The 19742-nt window shown below is 49.3% G+C and overlaps 1 protein-coding gene across 2 annotated transcripts in view; it reads right to left on the reverse strand.

Moving 5' to 3' along the window:
* Positions 1 to 380: 380 nt before the first annotated feature.
* Positions 381 to 19742, reverse strand: part of EFR3B (EFR3 homolog B) — a 91674-nt gene continuing 72312 nt past the window's right edge. For both annotated transcript variants that reach the window (XM_019646703.1, XM_019646797.1), the window contains 13 exons: positions 18817 to 18928; positions 18358 to 18409; positions 16076 to 16248; positions 15544 to 15619; positions 14918 to 15079; positions 13405 to 13536; positions 12324 to 12391; positions 11456 to 11583; positions 10659 to 10750; positions 7723 to 7771; positions 6521 to 6627; positions 5227 to 5276; positions 381 to 4798 (listed from right to left, as the gene is read on the reverse strand). In XM_019646703.1, the coding sequence (XP_019502248.1) occupies positions 4693 to 4798; positions 5227 to 5276; positions 6521 to 6627; positions 7723 to 7771; positions 10659 to 10750; positions 11456 to 11583; positions 12324 to 12391; positions 13405 to 13536; positions 14918 to 15079; positions 15544 to 15619; positions 16076 to 16248; positions 18358 to 18409; positions 18817 to 18928 (1307 nt within the window). In that variant the 3' untranslated portion in view covers positions 381 to 4692. The remainder of the gene's footprint in view (positions 4799 to 5226; positions 5277 to 6520; positions 6628 to 7722; positions 7772 to 10658; positions 10751 to 11455; positions 11584 to 12323; positions 12392 to 13404; positions 13537 to 14917; positions 15080 to 15543; positions 15620 to 16075; positions 16249 to 18357; positions 18410 to 18816; positions 18929 to 19742) is intronic.

Raw genomic sequence — 19742 nt, forward strand, 5'->3', positions numbered from 1 at the left:
TATACCCCCATATTTTGATGCTCTAGGAGTTCATATTGAAAGAAAACTCGAATGCACCCCGGGAAGTCCTGATGTAAAGGGAACCAGAAAGCCAGATTACTAAGATAAAGTCTCCCCCAATAAGGGTTTAATGAAACGGGGCTAGATTCTAGTCACTATAATGAAGAAATGGCCCATCAGAGGATGTTCCCATGCTGGGAATCCTGGGCCTTGTGTTTACATCTTGGTAGCATCCTTTCGCCTAACGTCCTTCCTTTTGAGGCAACTGAAGTAATGGCAGGTGGGGGTGGCTAAATGTCAGTGGTTAATGTTGGTATTTTCAGAATCTGTTTGCATCTCAAAAAACCATTTACGTTAAAGAATTCAAATAGACAACCATGTGGTGACAACATTAACATTTATTTGAAAAGGGCATCATAAAGACTCACTGGGAAATCACAACTAATAGTCCTAAAGAATGATCTTGCTAAGAGTCCTTCTTCCTACACGCCTCTTTCCCCTTCCTTAAAACTAATTTGACTCAATGAGTTTAAAATACAGAAAACTTCCACAGGCACTAAATCTGCACTCCCATATAAATACGTCAGCTATTATATACAGATATTGTCAACTATGAACTATATTACACACATGCACACACACTCTCAGCCAGGTCATGAAGGTCTAAATGGATACAGACATGTTATTATGTATGGTCTGCAGCATTTGTGGATTTATAGCTCTGTACTCCACAGGCCAGAATCAAGTGCCAGGGAGCAAGAGCTCAAAAGGGGAAGGTGATGAGGCCCCAAGGTCCCCTGAAGGAGAAAAGTCCTGGTCTATGTGGCTGGTGCTAGAAGAGAGCATAGAAAACTGCCTTCTGACCCCAACAGCCCACAGCGCTCCAGTCACAGACCCTGTGTCTTCTTCCCACTTCCCCAGCTGACCAGGCCCATGACGACCATCCTTCTGCAGTCTTCAGACATGGCCAGATTTGGGATAAGGGGTATTTAACCAGAAGGTTTCTAGGGTTAATGAGATGATGAAGACACTGCCCTAAATCGTCTCCCCAGATGTAAGGAAGATGCCTTGTTTCAGCTCGGTTGCCTGCCAGGGTCTATGGGTCAGGGGAAGTAGGCGTGGCCAGCCCAGATGAGCTAATTTCCTGTCTACCTTCAAACGGATACTCAACCCAACAGCTCAGGACCAGTCCTTTCCCACAGCCCCCAACCTGGCCAACTGCCATTTTATGGTCAGGAAGAGGAATTGGGAAAAATAGCCTCACTTCTCAATGAAACTCTCTGGACCCAGGTCAGAAGGCCTGGGGACAATGAATTAGGAACTGGGAGCCCTAATTCATTGTATCGTGACCAGGAGCCCCCAGAGAAGCCCAGAGTTCTGGCCTTGGAGCCATTCGAAGGTATCCCAAGGCCATTCTAATTCTTTTTTTTTTTTTTTAGCTGAGCCATCCTGCCACCTGTTAGCTCAGCTTGGGCTGGGAATTGAACTGGTGATCCTGTTGCTCAGAGCTTGCACTCTTGAGCGAGCTCTTAACCAACTGAGCCACTCAGCCGGCCCAACCGTTCTAATTCTTAAGCCAGTTGAGAGTGAGGACTTTCCTAGTTCTTCTGCCCGGCTTGGGTTCCTTCTCTGGTGAGGAGGCATTTAGGAGTCAAGAAACCACTTATTTCTACTTTTCAGAGAGGAAAATGGGAACAGGCACACGGCACTGAAAACCCCATTACAAAGAAAACAGGAGGAGCCTTACACTGGTGCTTCCTGCTGACCTGCTCCTTAGCACTAACATGACCCAACAAAATTAAACAATTTCCAAATCTTAAATATTATACATTCACATCTATTAAGTTCTGTCAGCAGAGTGCTAGCCAACCCTACCCCTTGCCCATGAAGCAAGGGTCCTGGGCTTTGGGAACAGCTGTCCTAGATGGGCTTGCTGGCTAAAAATCACAACAGAGAAGAGTAGCACAAAGGGTCAGTCACAAGACGGTGCTGTCAGATGCTACGGGGCTCAGAAGGCAGGAAGCAGTGATGCTAGGCCAAGGGCCTGGGCACCCACCAAACTCTGCTTTGTATCTCTTCCCAGGACTCCTGGTGGGGCAGGGGGTGGGGGTGAAGGAGACTGCTTAGTTTAACATTGAATTATGTTTGAGTTAACACTTACCTTAAACTTTGATTCTGGGGCATATTTGGCCAGAATCCAGGTTCTACTTCCTGTCAGCAGCCAACCTAATATTCTGAGTATAAATACATTTAAATTGAAACTGAGAAGAGGGCACTCAAAAAAAAAACAAGGCCAGTTCTCCAAAATGAACACGTCTTTGCTATGTAGCTGTGATGTAAAGAAAAAGCTGCTTCAGACAGATACGGAGGAAAGAGCAGCTGAGTGCATGAACGATGGGATTCTGTACCTTTTTCCTCGCTCTGTTCCCAGCGTGGGCATGAGCGAGAGATGTCTTAGTGGACCTACAGGTCTCTGATTCTAGTGCTGGCTCTAGAAAGAGGCTCCAAGGCCACCACCCCCACGTCCCAGAACCAGGGCCCCGAGGGCAGTGCTCAGGGAGCAGTTGCTGTGGGGTTGAACCCTAAAGTCAAGGAGGCACAAGAAAGAAATGGGGTTTCTCATCGAAGCTGAGCAGGAGATACAGATTGGATAGATCCTATGAGGAAAGACATATTTGTGGCTCAAGGTTCAGATTTTCTGTAACATTTCTTCCCAAGGTTACCTGCCTTCAAGTTTGTTTCAAATCATTGAAACTGGGTTTCTTAATAAAGAGATACTAAAGTAAAGAGAAATCTCAGTTCATGTTTGTAATGTTGGGTTGAGCATTACCCAAACTCCATGGGGAGGGGCGGGAGTTGGGCCCCTAGGCCCTAGAAGCATGCAGGCCATCCAGAAGCTACAAGGCCCGCAGCACATAGGCAGCCACCAAGGGGGTAAACTACAGGGACAAGGGTCAGACGGCCCCCTACCCAAGAAATCGTTGCACATGTAAAGGGAAATGCATATATGAAGGTTCTCCTGGTTTGGGAAAATACACCTATCTGTCCTCACTGTGCACCTGGGCAGGGTCATGTAGGGGTGTGACCCAAGGTGTCCCCAAAAGTCTGCCATCCCCTTAGCAGAAACAGCCTGCCCTGACATCACCCCACACTGCCTAAAACTGTGCCCTAAAAGGGATTCCTTTGGATCAAGAAATCTACTTACCCTCCCTCTTTTTAAAAAGCAAATTCTCTAGGAAAGCATCATTTGGCATTTACAGCTTACTGTGAGCTCTATCAGCTCAGAAGTTTCACTGGAAGAGAAGGGAAGTGACTGGGGGCCATAGGGCACTGTCCCAGGAGAAGACTCAGGTAAGGGTCTGTCAGGGATGCTCTGGAGGCACAAAGGCCCCAGGAGGTGAGACAGGGGAAGTGGAGCGCGCAGCAAACGGCCTCCTGGATCCTCCTCTACACGCAGGCAGACAGGACTCGGGACATGCAGAACCCAAAGAGGCCTCCACCGCTCTCCCCAGGCCTTAAGCTTTTCCAGTTGGCACTTATGTCCAGACTTTGTCCAAAGAGTGAAGAAGTCATTTCATTATCAGGTGCTGGATCCTTCTTTCCTCAAATGAAACATCCAAAAGGTTGACTTCTGACATCCTTGAGTCCCAAGGTTCTCCTCCCCCGACTACCATCCCTTCCCAGCACCCCCCTCCAACCCAGCCAGGCCAGGAGGCGATGTGGGCAGGCCTGGGGCCCCTGCAGTTCCTCCTCCATCTGGGTCATCTAGAACCAGATTATCTTGTTCTGCCCTCCTTCAACCCAGAGGCTGTAAAAACGCGTTGAGATCCTCAGGCATCAAGGAGAGAGCTCAACTCAGAGAAACATCCAGAAGAGAGAGAAACATGGGAGGGCCAAACAAGCTCCCTGTGACCAAAGGAGGTGAGAAGATGCTCCGGAAGGCCCTGGACTTGCCCACTTCCGCCTGCCGCTCCTCTGCAGGAGGCAGGCCTGACCTGGGGAGAGCCAGCCCCTCCCTCAGCAGCTGCCTACCCTTCACTTCATCCTTTGCTGCCCCTGTGGTGTCTCTACCTCACCTCCTGTTATAAAGGCTCAACACCAATTAATAATATTAAGAACCATAAAGAGACAACTGGCAGGGTCAGCAGGAGAGTGGAAGAGACACCGGAGACATGAGGGCTTGGGGACCAGAGGGAGACGGTGATCTAGAGGAGAGCAGCCGCCCCATCTCCCAGCTCTCACAGCCACTGCTTCCTCCCTATTGCAGTCCACGGCTTCCTTTGACCAACTGTGTCTCCAACTAGTTCTCTCCTGGGGGAATGGCAGCTGTGCCTTCCTAGTCCCACCCCCATGGAAGTCTTTCGCTTGCTACACCAAGCAGGAGCTTCTCAGGAACTCAGCCTTTCTCTGAAGACCCCCCACTCTTCTCGGCCCCTGGCTGACACAAAGGAGGAGACAAAGGGTGCAGTTTAGAGGCTTATTGGTCCCAGAGGAGCAGGTGGCCGATCCCCTCAGGGAAGACAAGAGGGAAGCGGAAGGACCCGGGGTTCCATCTTGCTTAGCTGGGGAGATGCTTCCATCCATGGTGACCTTTTCTGAGACCCCAGTTAGAGTTCCACGTAGTAGAGGTGGGAGTGAGGGCGAGCCTATCCCTCAGACCCCACCCCTCCAAGGAGCTCCATCTCTTGCAATTCAGTAGACACACAGATCCGGAAACTTCATCTCATAGACAGGGATTGAGTGGTTCTGAGGCTGGCCATAGGCTGCAGTGATGGTTCCTGATGGGCTTGGCGGGGGCCTGGGGCAGGAACACATGGAAGAGAAAGGGATGGGGAGAGGGTTCTGGGGTCCCACCCCATGCAACCAAATAGAGCAGCTGATTCGTGTTTCTCTTTGAACAGGGACCAGAGCTTTTGTCACTCCACGGGTTCCCAGGTTTAAAGTTGTTCTAGAATCTACAGCTTCATGGCAGGCTCTATAGCGCTTTAGAAAATAAAGTCTTAGCCGCCTGGGACACTAGGACTCCTGGTTTTTTTTCCAGGGTTCACTGATCTGTCTCTTTCCCTGTCTAGTCTTGATTTCCTTTTCTGGGGAGAGAGTTGTTGACCTCCACCCTGAGACAGGTTGGAGGGACGGGGGCTGAAGACAGGTGAAAGAGGAAGATGGGAGGAAGGGGCCCAATGCTGCCACAGAGGTAGGAGTCCCCTGGCCAGGTCTGCCACTTACCGGATGGTGATTTCAAAGATCTGATTGAGTTTGCTCTGCAGCAGTGATGCCTAGACACAAACAGAGGGAGAGTGGGCTGGGGCTCCCTGCACCTCCGCAAGCTGTCACGAGCCCACTTGTCCAGAGCATGCTCTGAAGGTGCAGGAGGTGCCCCCTCAGGAAGAGAACAGAAGTCGTCTGTGGGCCCTCGCTGTGGGTTCAGGCCAGACACAGCCGCCCAGTGAAGGCCAGCTGGGGGCAGCACAGAGGTCAGGAACACCAGGACTTCAGGGGGCAGCTCTTTATGGGCCCTTAGCCCCTGCAAGTGGGGCAGTAGGGCCTGCTGGGCGTGGCATCAGGAGGCTCACAGTTAGTTCCAGCTTTTTCCTTAACTCCCAAGAAGCAGCTGTGCAAAATTGGGGGTTAGGGAAGATGCTCTCTTTGGTCCCTTCTGGCTCCAACGGAGTCCACATACACAGAGAGTGAGTTGTACTTGTGTTCAGTAACTGGGTCTCAACTCCGAGCTCATGAAATGAGCAGCACCTACCTCATGCGATGGGACAAGAGGCTAGGATACTATAGCCCCCACCCCCAATCTATATTATACATACATGAACTATATATTATATATATAATATAATAGAAAAGTACATGTATTTTTATTGAGAGGGAAGAGAACAATAAAATATAAGTTATTTGCAAATTCTAAGATGAACACTGTGACTCACAAATCCTGGCATATAAAATGAATTTCAAGAAATGCTTGTGCTCCTCCTTAAGTATTGACGTGAGTCCTTCTTTCTACGTGTCTGGCACCCCACCCTCTCTTTCAAATATCTCTTCCAAGGCTGGCTGTTCCATTCTTCTTGCCTAGAAGTGGGCCCTGTTGTAAACACTGGCTATCTTTCCTTTGCCGCGGCCCCTTCCCCCATCACTGCATAATGGCACCAACCTTGCCGCGTTGTCATGAGAATGAAATAAACTAATAAATGTAAGACGCTCTGGTGCATAGTAAGTGCTATTTACATACTTGCTATTAAGATTATAATTATTATAATCTGTTTGATACAGGAGCTTCTGAGGTCAGGACTTCTTCCTTGTATGAGAATTGTGAGGTCTGGAGGAGTGTATGACTAATAACCAAGTCTTCTGGTTCATGGGGAAACAATGTAGGTGCCAGGTCACTGCGGGTATCTAAACCCTAATTTCTGGGTGACCAAAGTGCCAGGGTATCCTAGAAACTCAGTCCTGCCCTGGACCCAAATCCAGTGTCCTTTTGGTCCCCGAAGACTCACCCCTGTAATGCGTCACTTACCCGGGCCCCGCAGTGTGCTGCAATCTCCTCGAAGGGCGCCTTCTGGAACTTTTCCACCACTTGCCGCCGCCGTTCACGCTCCTGCTCCTCGACGGCCACACTGTCCACTGCAGCACAGAGAGTCAGGTCAGCCCTTAGGTCCTGCCCCACTCGTGTGGGACAGGGGTGGAGAAGACGGGCAGCTGGGTGGGCTCCTCCAGGGAGCTCCACCTGTGACTGAAGCTCAGGCTCTCTCCTGTGCTGCTGAGTAGGAAGCGGTGGCATGGAGGGTGTGGTGCCATCACTTAGTCCCAGGAGGGCTAGACCTCTTCTTGATTTTGCCTGAGGGCTCAGACCCCTTCCTTATGTAAGGGTTTGAGAAGTAGTTAAGTGGTCCCTTAAGCTGGGCTTTTAAAGCCTCGAGTAGCTACACTGCCACAGGGAGTACTCTGGGGGTAATTTGAAAAGGGACATCAACAATAGAAAAGCCAGACAGCACAAAAGCCAACACGGAACTTCTAAGGCAGAGCAGTCTAAGGCCATTTAGGCTTCTACATATTTCTCTTGGTATCCACAATGAGTTAGAAAAAAAGGGGAGGGGTCTCAAATATGTCCACCACACTCCGTTTAAGAAGGCGAGGAGTGTGTACACTCAGAAAGAGTACCATCAATGACAACAAAAATAAAAAATGTCTGGCATTTGAAGGCATAATTTTTCATGAGTTATCAGAAAAGTTCTCTCATTCAGAATACTTCACTGCCCAATAATTCAGACAGAAGAGGTAATACTGCATATTAACATCTATTGCCATTATTAAGTAAATATTAATATGATTTGTTCTTAATATCTTTCATTGGTCAACTTGTTCTTTTGTATCACATTCTACCAAAAAATAGTCAAAGTATTTATACAAAATTGCTTTTTACCTGACTGGCTGTACCCCTCAGTGGATTACTTTTAAAGGCAGCTGTCAGTAGAAAAAGGGTTACCTGACCTAGGATACATGAGGCAACACTACGGAGTCCCACCAGGAGAGCAGGGCTTTTACTTGCAGCTTTGGTAGTTGTGATGAGTTTAGATCGAGGAAGCCAGCAGCCCCTGCCCTCATACCTGTGCTAAATCACCCTCCAGAGGGGCAGCAGGTGAGGCTGCACGTACCCACTGGCCTCCCAGGACCCAGCCGTGCCCTCCCCTCTAATCAGAGTCCCTTGCCCCCACTTACCAATGGCCTTCTTCAGAGTCTCATAGGTGATCTCCTCGGCAGGCACGCGCTGAGGGAGAGGGGACAGAGGTATTTAGAAAGCTGAAACGGGGGAGGGAACAGAGGGGGGAGGCAGCCTTCACATCCTGTTAACTGGCAGCCCCTTTACTTCTCAGAAGAATGTCTGATGGGCAGAAACTCCCCCAGGACACCCACCTTCTCAGTAGGATCTCCGGAAGCTCCCCAAGAACAGTGAGGTGGAAGTGGGCAGGCTAATTCCTTAGAGTCTCACCTAAAAGAACTCATTGTCCCCTCCCCTAACTTGTCCCATTAAGCCCAGTGGGAAGAAAACTGTGTAATTCAAAAAAGTCTTCAGAGACCCCAACAGAAAATAGTGGAAGCAAGAGGGGGCAGTCAGCAAATATAATCTCAAATGTAGATTCCAAGAATTGAATAATAATATGTTTGAAGACTTATGGTATTAACTTATCCACCAAGGTGACCTGAGAGTTAAATAAAGGTGAGAGAGTTTGAGGTTGGTCCAAGGACCTGGGTCACAGGATCTCAGTCCTCTGCAGAGCCTATAAAAGGAGGTGAAAAATAATAAAACCCAAAGAAAGGTGCTCCATGGATGTGTGGCCTGATGCTGAAAGTCAGATGCTGAAAATAGTGACGGAGTTTGGACTAAATTCCAGGAATTCCCCCACTAGACTATGAGCTCCTTAAGGCAAGACCCACAATTTACTTATATTCTATCACTTAAAGATAATATTAAGTGAAAAAAACAGATGTGGGAGTAAATGACGTCAACTGATAAAAAGTTCAAGAAGTGACATAAGTCAGGCTAGTGGCTCCCGGGGCTGCAGAGGTGACAGTCTTGGGCAACGACACTGGTTCCATTCCCTGAACATGGATGTGACTGCATGGGTACGTTCCTTTTGTGCAAATTCATTAAGCTGTACACTTTTTGATTTGTTTGGCATTCAGTAAATGCTTGTTTGAGTGGGAAAGGACAGAGATGTAGGTATGGAGTAAAGTCATTCAACAAATATTACGTGAGCATCGACTATGTGCTGGACTCTTGGCTAGTCACTCAGTAGAAATGGAAAAATGTGTTAGCATAGGAATTATAGGCAAGAGAGAGCTGCACTGAGCTATTATTCACTCTGAGGGGTCATCCTCTGTACATCCATCCATCACCTACTGTCCGCACTGACCAACATCAGGTATTCACATGGGAGGCGCTGGGGAACCGTGTGGTCACAACAGAGAAGAGGAAGGTCACGGGGCAAGGTCGGATGGAGAGAGGTTTATGGAGGAAATGCAACACTAGCTGGGCATTAAGGAACAGGTGATTCACAGGAGCAGAGGTGGAGAGGACGGGTGATTCAGATGTGGGATTCCACGTTAGCAAAGTCACAGAATGAGGTCGCATGGGGGACTGAAGCCGACTAGTCAGAGTAGGACTGTGGATGTGTGCCAAAGAGGAGGGAGAAATCAAATGAAATAGTAGGGCCAGCCCACACTACAAATGGCTCTGAATGCCAGACGCTGGGTTTGGAATTTGACCAAACCAGCATTTATCAACCTCTCACTCCCTGTGAGTCTGTCATTTAAGGCTACAGGAAGCCACCACAGGATTCTGGAGGGGGGACGGTTGGGCACGGTGAGTTGAAAGTGGAAAGAAATGTAGCATAGCAGCAGGGTGGAGGCCCCCACACCCCTGCTTTAGCTGCCATGCCATCCCTGGGCTGAGCTGACACCTGAAGCAGGAAGGAACCCATACTGGGGAGAGAGAATCCCACTGTGGGGTGGGGGCGGGGGAACACCAGGCAAGTCATGCTGCAGTCCTAACACTTTTGAGGTTCCCAGTCTCTGCAAAGCTGGAAGGGCCTGGAGGACACCTGGTTCAACCTCATTTCACTTCTCCAATTAGCCTGAGTCACAGCCTCCTTCCTTCCGTGGGAAGGTTCCAGATACGCTCTGAAAAGTCCTACACTGGAGGTCTGCCCCAATAAATGTTAGAGTGGTTGAGGGCATGGTTACAGGGAGGCCTGATCTCGACCCCAATGACCTCTCCTTGCTCCAATCACATCTGGGGAAAGGCTCAGTGTCTAGGCTGTCCTCCACAGCCAGACCAGCCCTAATGGGCAAAAAATGTCCCCGCCCAAGGACCCCACAGATCTTGTCCAAAGTCCCACCCAGGTGAGCATCCTTCTCACTCCTTGCTGAGGTTTCTGCCACATGTCTGTCAATTCCCTTAATCGGAAGAGTCACTATTAAAAACAAGTGCACTGCATCTTGTGGCTTCAACTCCCTCAGTACTCCTTCCGTCCTCCTCTCCACCCCTCCCCCATTTCTTTCGCATTTGAGGGAGTAAATTTGGTATTTCCACTATGATTCCTTGTTTCCCCTTACTCGTGGGTACATCTGCTTTACTTTCTGAGGTAGAGGAAGTAATGGCAGGGGAGGTATCACATGTTATCACAAGAGAAGATGAAAGAGAGAGATCTTTGGGCTGCAGCTTTCTCTTTAGAAAAGCACCTTTACGGGTATATCTGGAAGAAACACCACAGAAGCTATTCTCACTCTCATCTCTCCTGTTGGGCCTTCTAATTTCCAACATGAAGCACATCTGCCTCCATCGTGAACGGGGAAGGACAGCCAGCAAGTCTCTCAGGAGCGATATTTATGACACCCTCATGGGCGTGTGTGTTGCGGGGGAGATGGATACAAATAATTTTTCCAGATGGAAATGTCTATGATATGGATGATGAGAGTCAGTAAGAAAACAGAACTTCCTTGGGAAATTGACTTTCCGTGCAAGCGTAAATGAGATGTTCAGTGAACGGGGCCTGGCGCGTGGAGTGTCTGGCTGCATAGGAGGCAGCAGTGGGTCCCCTCCTCTGGGGACACTGGGCTTCACCAGGACGGTGCACCAGGAAGAGGACCCTCACCTCCTCCTTCTCCGGGCTGTTCCTGGATTCCACCTCCACCTGCAGGGAAATGGTTTCTCCAACGCTCTTCCTCTTGGATAAGCGATCCTCATCTAGGAAAGAAGGGGCCAGCAGCTAGAGTTCCCAGCCCTCGGGGGTGCGCCAGGGTCATACCCCAGCACTACCTCCCAAGCCCTGCACCTCTGCGTGGTCCATAGTCCTCCGAGGGCCCAGTGCACACGAAGGCTACAGCTGGAGTTTCTGGAAGGCTGCGGGGTTTTCTTGGCCCACTTTAAGGTGGTGAGTTATGCTCTTTAGGGTTAAGATTTTAAAATCACTGATGAGCATAAAGAAGATGCTTGCGACCAGAAAGCATATTTCAACTTGTGTGTCATCTGCTCAGAGTACCAGTGGCTGTCAATTGTGTAGCATTTGCTACGTGCATTTGCCTTCATTATTTCATGTCCCTCTCCCATCAGCCTCTACGACAGGCACTGTTAATAGCCCTACTCTACAGTCAAGGAAACTGAGAGTCAGAAATGCCAAGGGACTTGTCTAAGATTTTTCAGGAAGTAGGGTACAGAGAACAGGGTCTCTGACTCTGTAGCCCATCTCATGGGCCAGTTACTCCCAAGGATCCTGAACTGAGGAGAACTGGGGAAACCCATAGGATCTCACCATAGACTTCCACTGTGTCTTTCAGCTCTTGTGTGACATCCAAGGTGCCATGGAAGGCGACCAGAGTCCCTTACACTCAGGCCCTTACCTGGCTGAGAAAAGCCAGAAGTAGACTTGGAACCCGTGAGCAAAGCTCATACCTGTCAGCTGAGGGATGTAGGGCAGGCAGAGCCTGTCTGCATTGTAGCCACTGCCCCCCAGGACTTCACTGATTTTGCTCTGGCGGAAGAGGAACTCAATCACTACTTCATCAAGATTCTGAGACAGCCTGGAAGACAAAGGAGGGAAGAGGCAAGTGAGAACCATGGATGATTTCCTAACAACTTTCCTTATTATAAAAGTAATGTTCATATACAAAACAACAGAGAAGCTAAAGGAGAAAGAATCCCCCACCGTGCCACTTCCCAGGCATCGCCACATTTATATCGCGTGCAGAGTCAGTCACACACATTTATGCACACACACAGACATCACCCTACCCCTACATGTCTGTTCTAGGATATATTGAATACACATATTACATAGTGAGTAGTTCACAGTAACTATTCTTTCCAACCCTTGTGGATGGGCTACCAGTTGTCTGTTGTGTGGCTGGGCCATAATTTGTAAAGCCATCCCCTATGGTTAGATATTTTGTTTCTTCAGAATCTTTTCTGTGAGTTCCTCTGAGGTTGAAGTGATACTGGCCCACAGACTACAGTCTGAAAATGCCACTTTGATGATGGCGGTGTCTCGTCAGGAACAACACCTCCAGGATGCATTTGCCATGGGCGTAGCCAAAGCTCCCAGAGGTGGCATCATATACTGTACAGTGCAACACACCAAGGTGGTTCAAGGTGTGGATTACGGTCAAGGGACAGGAGTCAAAGTTAACCCAGCACTTGTGGGCCACAGGTCGGGTCCACTCTTGTTCCTAGAGCCCATAGAAGCCTAAGCCCCTAGCCTCAGACCGCCCACCTTCTTAGCTGCCTTGGGTACCTCAGACCATGTCACAGGTATGCTCCTCACCTGGGCCTCTCCACAAACACGTCCTCAGGGAGCATGTATGGGGCCTCTTTCTTCCTGGTTTCTATCACCTGGAGTTTGGGAAGAACCACATGTTAAGAGCTGGGATCAACAGTGAGAGTGACCCCCGAACAGGCAAATGTATGAGCTCCCACCCCTCTGTGTTTCCTGCCTCCCACAAACTCCTTGGCCGAGCCCCCGGCAGCTGGGCTTCTGAGGGAGAAGCTCAAATCAACAGTGACTGAGAAGCCCAGGTGGTCTGCTCAAGCTATCCCCAATGACACATCTGCATTAAGTGTCCTCCAAATGTAGGGGACTTAGCTCCCAAGAGACTGCACTGCCTTGCTCCCGTGACCTCGTCCTGTTTTCTCTTTACACGTGAAAAAGGGAGGTGGCTCTGGCACATTGATATAGCACAGTCCTGAGAACACTGGATTATAGACTGGGTATTAGATAATACCAAGGTATTGATCATTTAATTAGGTAGTTAATAGCATGGCAATCATATCGGAAGGCGTCCATATTTTTTAGACATGCATACTGCTATATGTAGGGGTGAAACGACATGACAGCTGAGATCTGTTTTAAAATATTTCAGCAAAGAAAAAGGAAATAGATGAAGCAAATATGGGAAAATCTTTATAACTGTTGAATCTGCATGATAGCTATACAGATGCTCACTGTCCTACTCACACTGCTTTTGTGCTATTTAAAAACTTTCATTACTGAAACTTTAAAGTATCTTTAGTCCCACATGACATGAAGAGTGTGCGTGTGTGTACACACTCCTGGAAGGGGGGTAGCATAGAGAGGTGGGAAATAGAGAGGGGCAGGTAGCAGGTGAGGAAGGCTTATAGGATGCTGCTTGTGCCTGACCCACCCTGTTACATCACGTCACACAGGAGGAAATGCTGCCTCTCGTAACTTCTCACTATTATTAGTTCTTCCGTCACCCCTTTCTTTAACGCCTAGACTAAGAACAGGACACTATGCAATTAAGGAAAAGCTCTGGGGAAACTCCAAGTTGAGGGCTTCCTGAGCTCTCAGGGTCATGAGAACATCTCAAAGTCGTGAGGACACCAACCTCATGGATGTGCTGGCAGAAGGCAGGCACCGTCGTGAGCTGGCTGATTAGGTTCAGGTAGGCTGCACCCAGTGCATAGAGAGCACAGCGGTTATAGACAGGCAAGCTCTCTTCATTGACCTGGGCCAAGTCCTGTGGCAACACAGAGGGGCCTCTGGAACTTTTAGTTGACAAGCTATATGGGTGCCCCACCCCCACCCAACCTCTCCCTAGCCTCCTTTAGAGATGGCCCCCTGCTTTAGACTAAGCCTTTTTCAGCATTTGCCCCATAATTTCCTGAAAGACAGACATCATCCTTATTAAAGCTGAAGTGAGTGGCCCCTAGAACAATCCATGAGCTAGAGGCGCATACATTCTTGAGCAGAGAGGTGAGGACCTCAAGCCCTCAAGCCCCCGCTTTACAGTTCCAGCTTTAGCGACTCTGATGGTTCAAGCCCTCATCATGAAGCCCACCTCCAGGATGAGGTTTCCTTCACTACAGACCTTGGATGATTCTTGGAGGGCTGGATTGGCCTGGTAAGTTGGGTTCACATGTTAAATTGAGAAAGTTGTGGGAGTTACTAGGGGATTCGGATACAAAGTAATCTTAAATTCTAGAATGAAGACAATCATAGTACAGTAAAACCTTGGATTGCGAGTAACATGGTTTGCAAGAGTTCAGCAAGACGAGCAAACATTTCTAATACATTTTAGCGTGGTAAACAAGCGATGTCTTGCAATACGAGTAGTTTGTTTCCAGAACAAATTATACTCGAAAACCAAGGTATTCTTGTACCTGGGTTGGCCTTGCAGGATTGAGCACCCACCAAGGAGATGGCCCAAGGCTCTCCATTACTGACTTTCCAGGCTTGCCACAAGTCACGATATGATGCTCACCTGGCTTCATGACCCTGGAGACCCTTGCCTTTGAGGTCTGAAGGATGAGCCCCAATGGCTAGCATCTTTGGGAGTACACTTCCATCTGGGCAGACCTTGAAAATCTAGAGCCCTCTGTAGGGCCACTCTGGCTACCTAAGAGTCACAAGGGAGGCTTGTTGAATCTACAGCCCACCCCCCACCTCCTGCTCCAGGCTCAGGGACAGAACTGGGAATATATTTTTTAAATAAATGCTTAAGGTGATTTTGAAGCACAGCCAGGTTTGCGAAGCAGACAACTTGTTTTGGGATCCGTCAGGGCTTATGAGCAACCTATTGGCAATCCTTGGAGTCCTATTCAGACCTTTTGAGAGACTTAAAATACTAGGGGCTGAGGAGTATTTTTGAATGACCCTGTTCCCCAGGTCTCCTTTGGCCTGAGAATAGGCCACAGCCACGAATTAAGCATTCTTGGGTGGTTTCCCTTATAGGGCCATGGTTTGTGGTCTTCATGGAGGAATGGTCAACCAAGGGTGCAAAAGTCCTAGGCTCCAAAACAACTGTGAAGCAGTTGCTACTCAGCACTCTCATTAGTGCTTGGCCAAAACAGGTCCTCTCACCCAATCCTAACCCGTGTCCTGCCCACACCAGGCCCCACCTGAACAGCCAGCGCCAGGCGGATGAGGTCGACCAGCACTTCCTCGTTGGCCAGCTCGATGCTGACAAGCACCAGCAGGCTATAGAGTGCCTCGTAGTGCTTCTGTACGTTCGTTTCCTCCTTGCAGCTCAGGTAGATGTGTCTGTAGAGCTGCTGGGAGTGCTGGAAATGGGGATAAGGGTGGGGGGAGGCCACAGTGGGCAGGGTGGGAACAGGAGGGGCAAGGAGAATAGAAAGAGCAATCTGAAGGGGGCGGGACAGCTGTGTGTACCCCACCCCTACCCTCAGGGAGAGGATGCCTTTAAAGCAGACCCCAGTGGACGTGAACACGGGCAGGAGTGCACGTTTAGGAAAGGCCGAGTCCAGTCTAACCAGCAGCAAAAGCTGCTGCCCAAATCCAGTTTTAGGAGCAGCCCACAGTCACTGGCCGTGGTCCTCACTCTGGCCTTGGTGATGAGTATGAACCCCCAGAGGAGTCGGCGACTCATCCTGACTAAGCACAGTCAAAGAGGGAGGAGGCAGGCTAGGGACGCAGTGGTCAGTAGTGACTTGGGGGCTGGAAGGTCAGAGTTCAGAAGGCCTGGCCCGCCCAGGGTTCACTGTATCTTGAGGTCACGTTTGCTAACCTTCTTCATAAAGACGGTGTCCTGTCGGGAGCATTTGTCCACTTTCAGCTTCAAGACAGAGATGTCACTGAGGGTACTGGAAGGGGACATGAGGAACCAGCTTAGCCCTTGTGTGAGGCCAGTCAGAGCTCATGTGGTATCACTGGGCTTTATCCCAATGTCATTAGTTGTAGCAAAGCCTCTGGGTGCTCCTCTAGCCTTTGCTCCCAGCCCACACTTCACTTTCTCCCAATTCTCTAGTTCTGATTCCTTTTCCTTAAACATTGTTCTAGATTATTCTCTCCCTTCCGACCTGAAAACTTCCTTTAGTACTTGTTTTTTATCTCCCAAATCTCCAGTCCATTGCCCTTCTCCCCCGGGTCACCTGCCCTTTCAGTCGCCCCTCCCCTGACAGGACCTCACGGTCAATGTCCGTAATCAGTTCTCTGGTGGGTCTCACTGAATCTCTGAATTGTCCTCCCACCTGCATGTGTGGCCCTATCAGGAGTCTACTCCCATCACACATCAACAGGAGAGGAGACCCCAAGTTCACCTGATGGAAGAGAACTTGTGGCGGTTGCCATGACGATCAATGAAACTGATGAGAATCTCTAGAACGAAGAGACGGATCTCTGCATCCTCCATGAGGGCAGTGGAGAGAAGGCGATCAAGGAAGTTACTGGGCAGTGCTGACATCATGTTGTTGCACTGGAAACCTGTGGACACCTGTGAGGGAGCCAAGGATGGCTGTGCTTAGGAACGCTGGCGCTCTCAGGTGCAGTGAGGAGACAGAGTGCCCAGCAGCGGATGGGTCTGAAGTGTCCATCCTCTCTTGATATCTCCCAGTCCAGCTCCCTGGGTTCAGATTCCCCCAGTCCAGACCCACCCCAGGCCCTGGATGCCTTAGACAATGTTTTTGAACACGCTAGCTAGGTGACCTCTCCGGCTCATCTCAGTAGACATGTGGGTAGATGGGGACAGTATCCAGGAGCATTAAGTGGTTAAAAGCAAGCACGGGATGAGCAGTAGAGAAGAGCAGGAATCAGGGAGCCTCTGAACTTACATTCCAGCCCAGCAGGGCACAACTGATGAACCCTCACTGTGAATAAAATGCTTCACTAAGAGCATAGACAGTCACAAAGAAATGGAGAGACAGTGGAAGAACTTTCAGCTGGGCTGAGGAATCCAAACCTATGCGCATGCACCAAAGAACGCGCACAGCATTTAGTTACATCTCTTCCAGCAGAGCCACGAAGGGAGCCTTCTGATTAAAGCCAGTTGGCATAGACACATCATACGTGATGTCAAAGTAACCAGAAGCAGCAAAACATATTTACTGTTAAGTCCATAGTGCAAAACAACACTTTTGATGAATCAGCAGGCCCTGGAGGATCTAGCAAAGCCTTGTGCCATCAACAGGAAACATTAATGTTCACTGAAGGGGGATGCATCTGAGTGCGCCCCCAACTGTCATCTTAATAAGATGCCAGGTACAAACTAATGAGGACAAACTCGGCAAAGAAATGGCAGGAGTACAGAGATCAAGGAGGTAACCAGATGTGGGCAGCATCAGCATGAAAAGCCTTTATAAAAATTGAGTGACCTGAAGGTGTGGGCTGGAGAGAGGGAAAGAAAAGCATGCGTGGGAGTGCAGGGACTCTGCAGATGGCATGGCTACAGCAGAGATGCGCTGAGGGATGAGATGGGGACTCGAGAGAGGGACAGGGGACTAGAAACCCTCCAACATCAGTCTGAGAAGTACAGGCATACCACATTTTATTGCACTTCACAGATATTGCTTTTTTAACAAATGGAAGGTAAGACCCTCCACCAGCAAGAAGATTACGACTCACTGAAGGCTCAGATGATGGTTAGCATTTTTTTTTAGCAATAAAGCACTTTTAATTAAGGCATATACATTGTTTTTTAGACATGCTATTACACATTTAATAGACTACAGTATAGTATAAACAAAACTTTTATATGCACTGGGAAACCAAAAAATTCATGTGACTTGCTTTATTGCTATATTAGCTTTATTGAGATGGTCTGGAACCAAACCCCCAATCTCTCCGAGGTATGCCTGTATGAACTCTGGATGTACATCAGCTGGTAACTGAGACCTGCTCCTTAACAAGGAGCAACATGTGGGGAACAGCATTTCTAGAAAATTCTTCTTGTGGTTGTACTTATGATATGGGATGAGAGGTGGAAATAAGAGCAACTAGGAGAATAATCTAGTTGTGAGATGTCCATAAGAATACCTCAGGAGCTTGTTAACAATTACAGATTCCAGGATTCCACTCAGGTGGACAGCTCAGAATCTTTAGGGAATCGGTATTTCAACAAATTGGTCGTGGGAATGGCATTTAAGAACAAGGAATCTAGACTCCAGTGATGGCTGCAAAGATGTAAAGAAGAGGAATGTAAAGCACTGATGAAAGAAAGATAGTGGCTGGGAGATGAGGTGGGCACAAGCACCCAGGGGAAAACAGAGCTGGGAGGTCCTTGGAGGGTAAAAAGGGCAGAAACCAATAGATTCCATCTCAATACAAAGATCACGTTTGAGTGACAAGGCTATTAGTAGCTGATAAGGAACCTTTGTGAAAATTAGAAACCGACACCCTACCAGCTCTAGATGACCCAGCATTGTGGGTGCCCAGTCTGGCTAGTGAGTGGAACACAGGTTGGATTGCAGTCCCCTACTCACCTCTTCTGCTGGGCAAATTTGTGCAGTGTGCAACCTGCACAACTCTATGTTGTAGCCATCCCTTGGCCTTGGAAGGAGCTGCCCCTTGCAGAGGCAGAGCAGGGGTGGGGACCAGAGAGGCTCACCTGAAGGAGAGATTTCAGTAGCATAATCTGGGTCAGCCGGTTCCTGTTCTCCCTGTAGACCACAGAGACATTCATACTCACCAGGATGATGATCTGGACAGAGACCCCACACTTGCCTGCATAGTCCTCCCTTATGATTAGATTCTCTATGAGGCTTATCTGGTTGTGTTAACAAGGACAGTGACTTCCAGAGCCAGGAAGCAGACCAGGGAATTAATGGCTCCCCCAAGGTGGGAGTTAGTTATTGGGGGGGGGGCAGCCTGAGGAATTGCTGTGGGATCCAAGGGTCCCTCTAAAGGCTACTGAGGGATTTGAGAGTAGACCAAGAGAATAGAAGTGAGGGCAGAACCAGGAAAGTTAAGGTGGAGAAAGGAGAGAACGGGAAAACATGGGAAGGGGCAGCTGGGGTGGAACCTAGACTGGGAGAAGAGGAAGCGAAGGAGGGCATGGTGGACTCACCCTGTCTTCCCGGTCTCAATGGGGTGATGCAGGGAAGGCAGTGGGACCTTGCTCATGATGAAAAGGATCACCTCAGAGCGCTGATAAGTGGGCAACGTGCTGGCAAAGGAGCCTGTGGGAAAAAGATGATGGAGGGGGTTGGCCCAGGTGAGGCCAGCGGCTGCAGGGGTCTCCGCTCAGCCTTTCAGCTGAGTGTGGGCTCCTTCTCGTGGGGAACAATTAAGACCCAGAAGGAGAATCCTAGATGACCCGTCCAGACTCCAGTTCCCCCACTTATCATTCCTGAGCCTGTGGCTAAGGTCTGTGCTGGAGAGCGCTGGGCCCTGGGACCAGGGCAGCAGCCCCGGGTGCCCATGTAGGTTCTGTCACCCGCTGCTCTGCTGGGTGCCCTTGGGTAAGTCACACCTCCGTGGACCTCAGTGGCTTCCTCTGTGAACTGGGATCATTCCTGCCCTGCCTACTTCTTAGAGCTGAGGGGACCCTCCAGTGGTGCGAGGGCAGGAAGGCTCTGAACGTGATGAGCCCTTAAGTACTTGTGGCTTTATAGTTCTTTTCCACGCCCATGTGCTTACGCATTTTCTCTACAACTTTCTCCCTGTCCTCTTTCCTTCCTCCTTTTTCTCACTCCCCACCTTCCCTCCCATGGCTCAGAATGGAACCATAATGCAGACCTAATGGGGACTGGGGCTCAAGAGAGTTCGCCTCTTTTAGCTTTTGATCTGAAGTCCAGGCTGAGAAACCCACGGAGATTGTTCTTTTCTATCTCCCATGCCCGACTCAGGCCAGTTCGTATGTCTGTGGACTGATTTAATTTTCCCCAATGTTGTAGGAGCGGATGACAATCCTACATGCTCTGGACTGATGACTCGTGTGTGTGTGTGTGTGTGTGTGTGTGTGTGTGTGTGTGTGTGTGTGTGTGTGTGTGT

Source organism: Hipposideros armiger, unplaced genomic scaffold, assembly GCF_001890085.2.
Source record: "Hipposideros armiger isolate ML-2016 unplaced genomic scaffold, ASM189008v1 scaffold_0, whole genome shotgun sequence".
Taxonomy (NCBI): domain Eukaryota; kingdom Metazoa; phylum Chordata; class Mammalia; order Chiroptera; family Hipposideridae; genus Hipposideros; species Hipposideros armiger.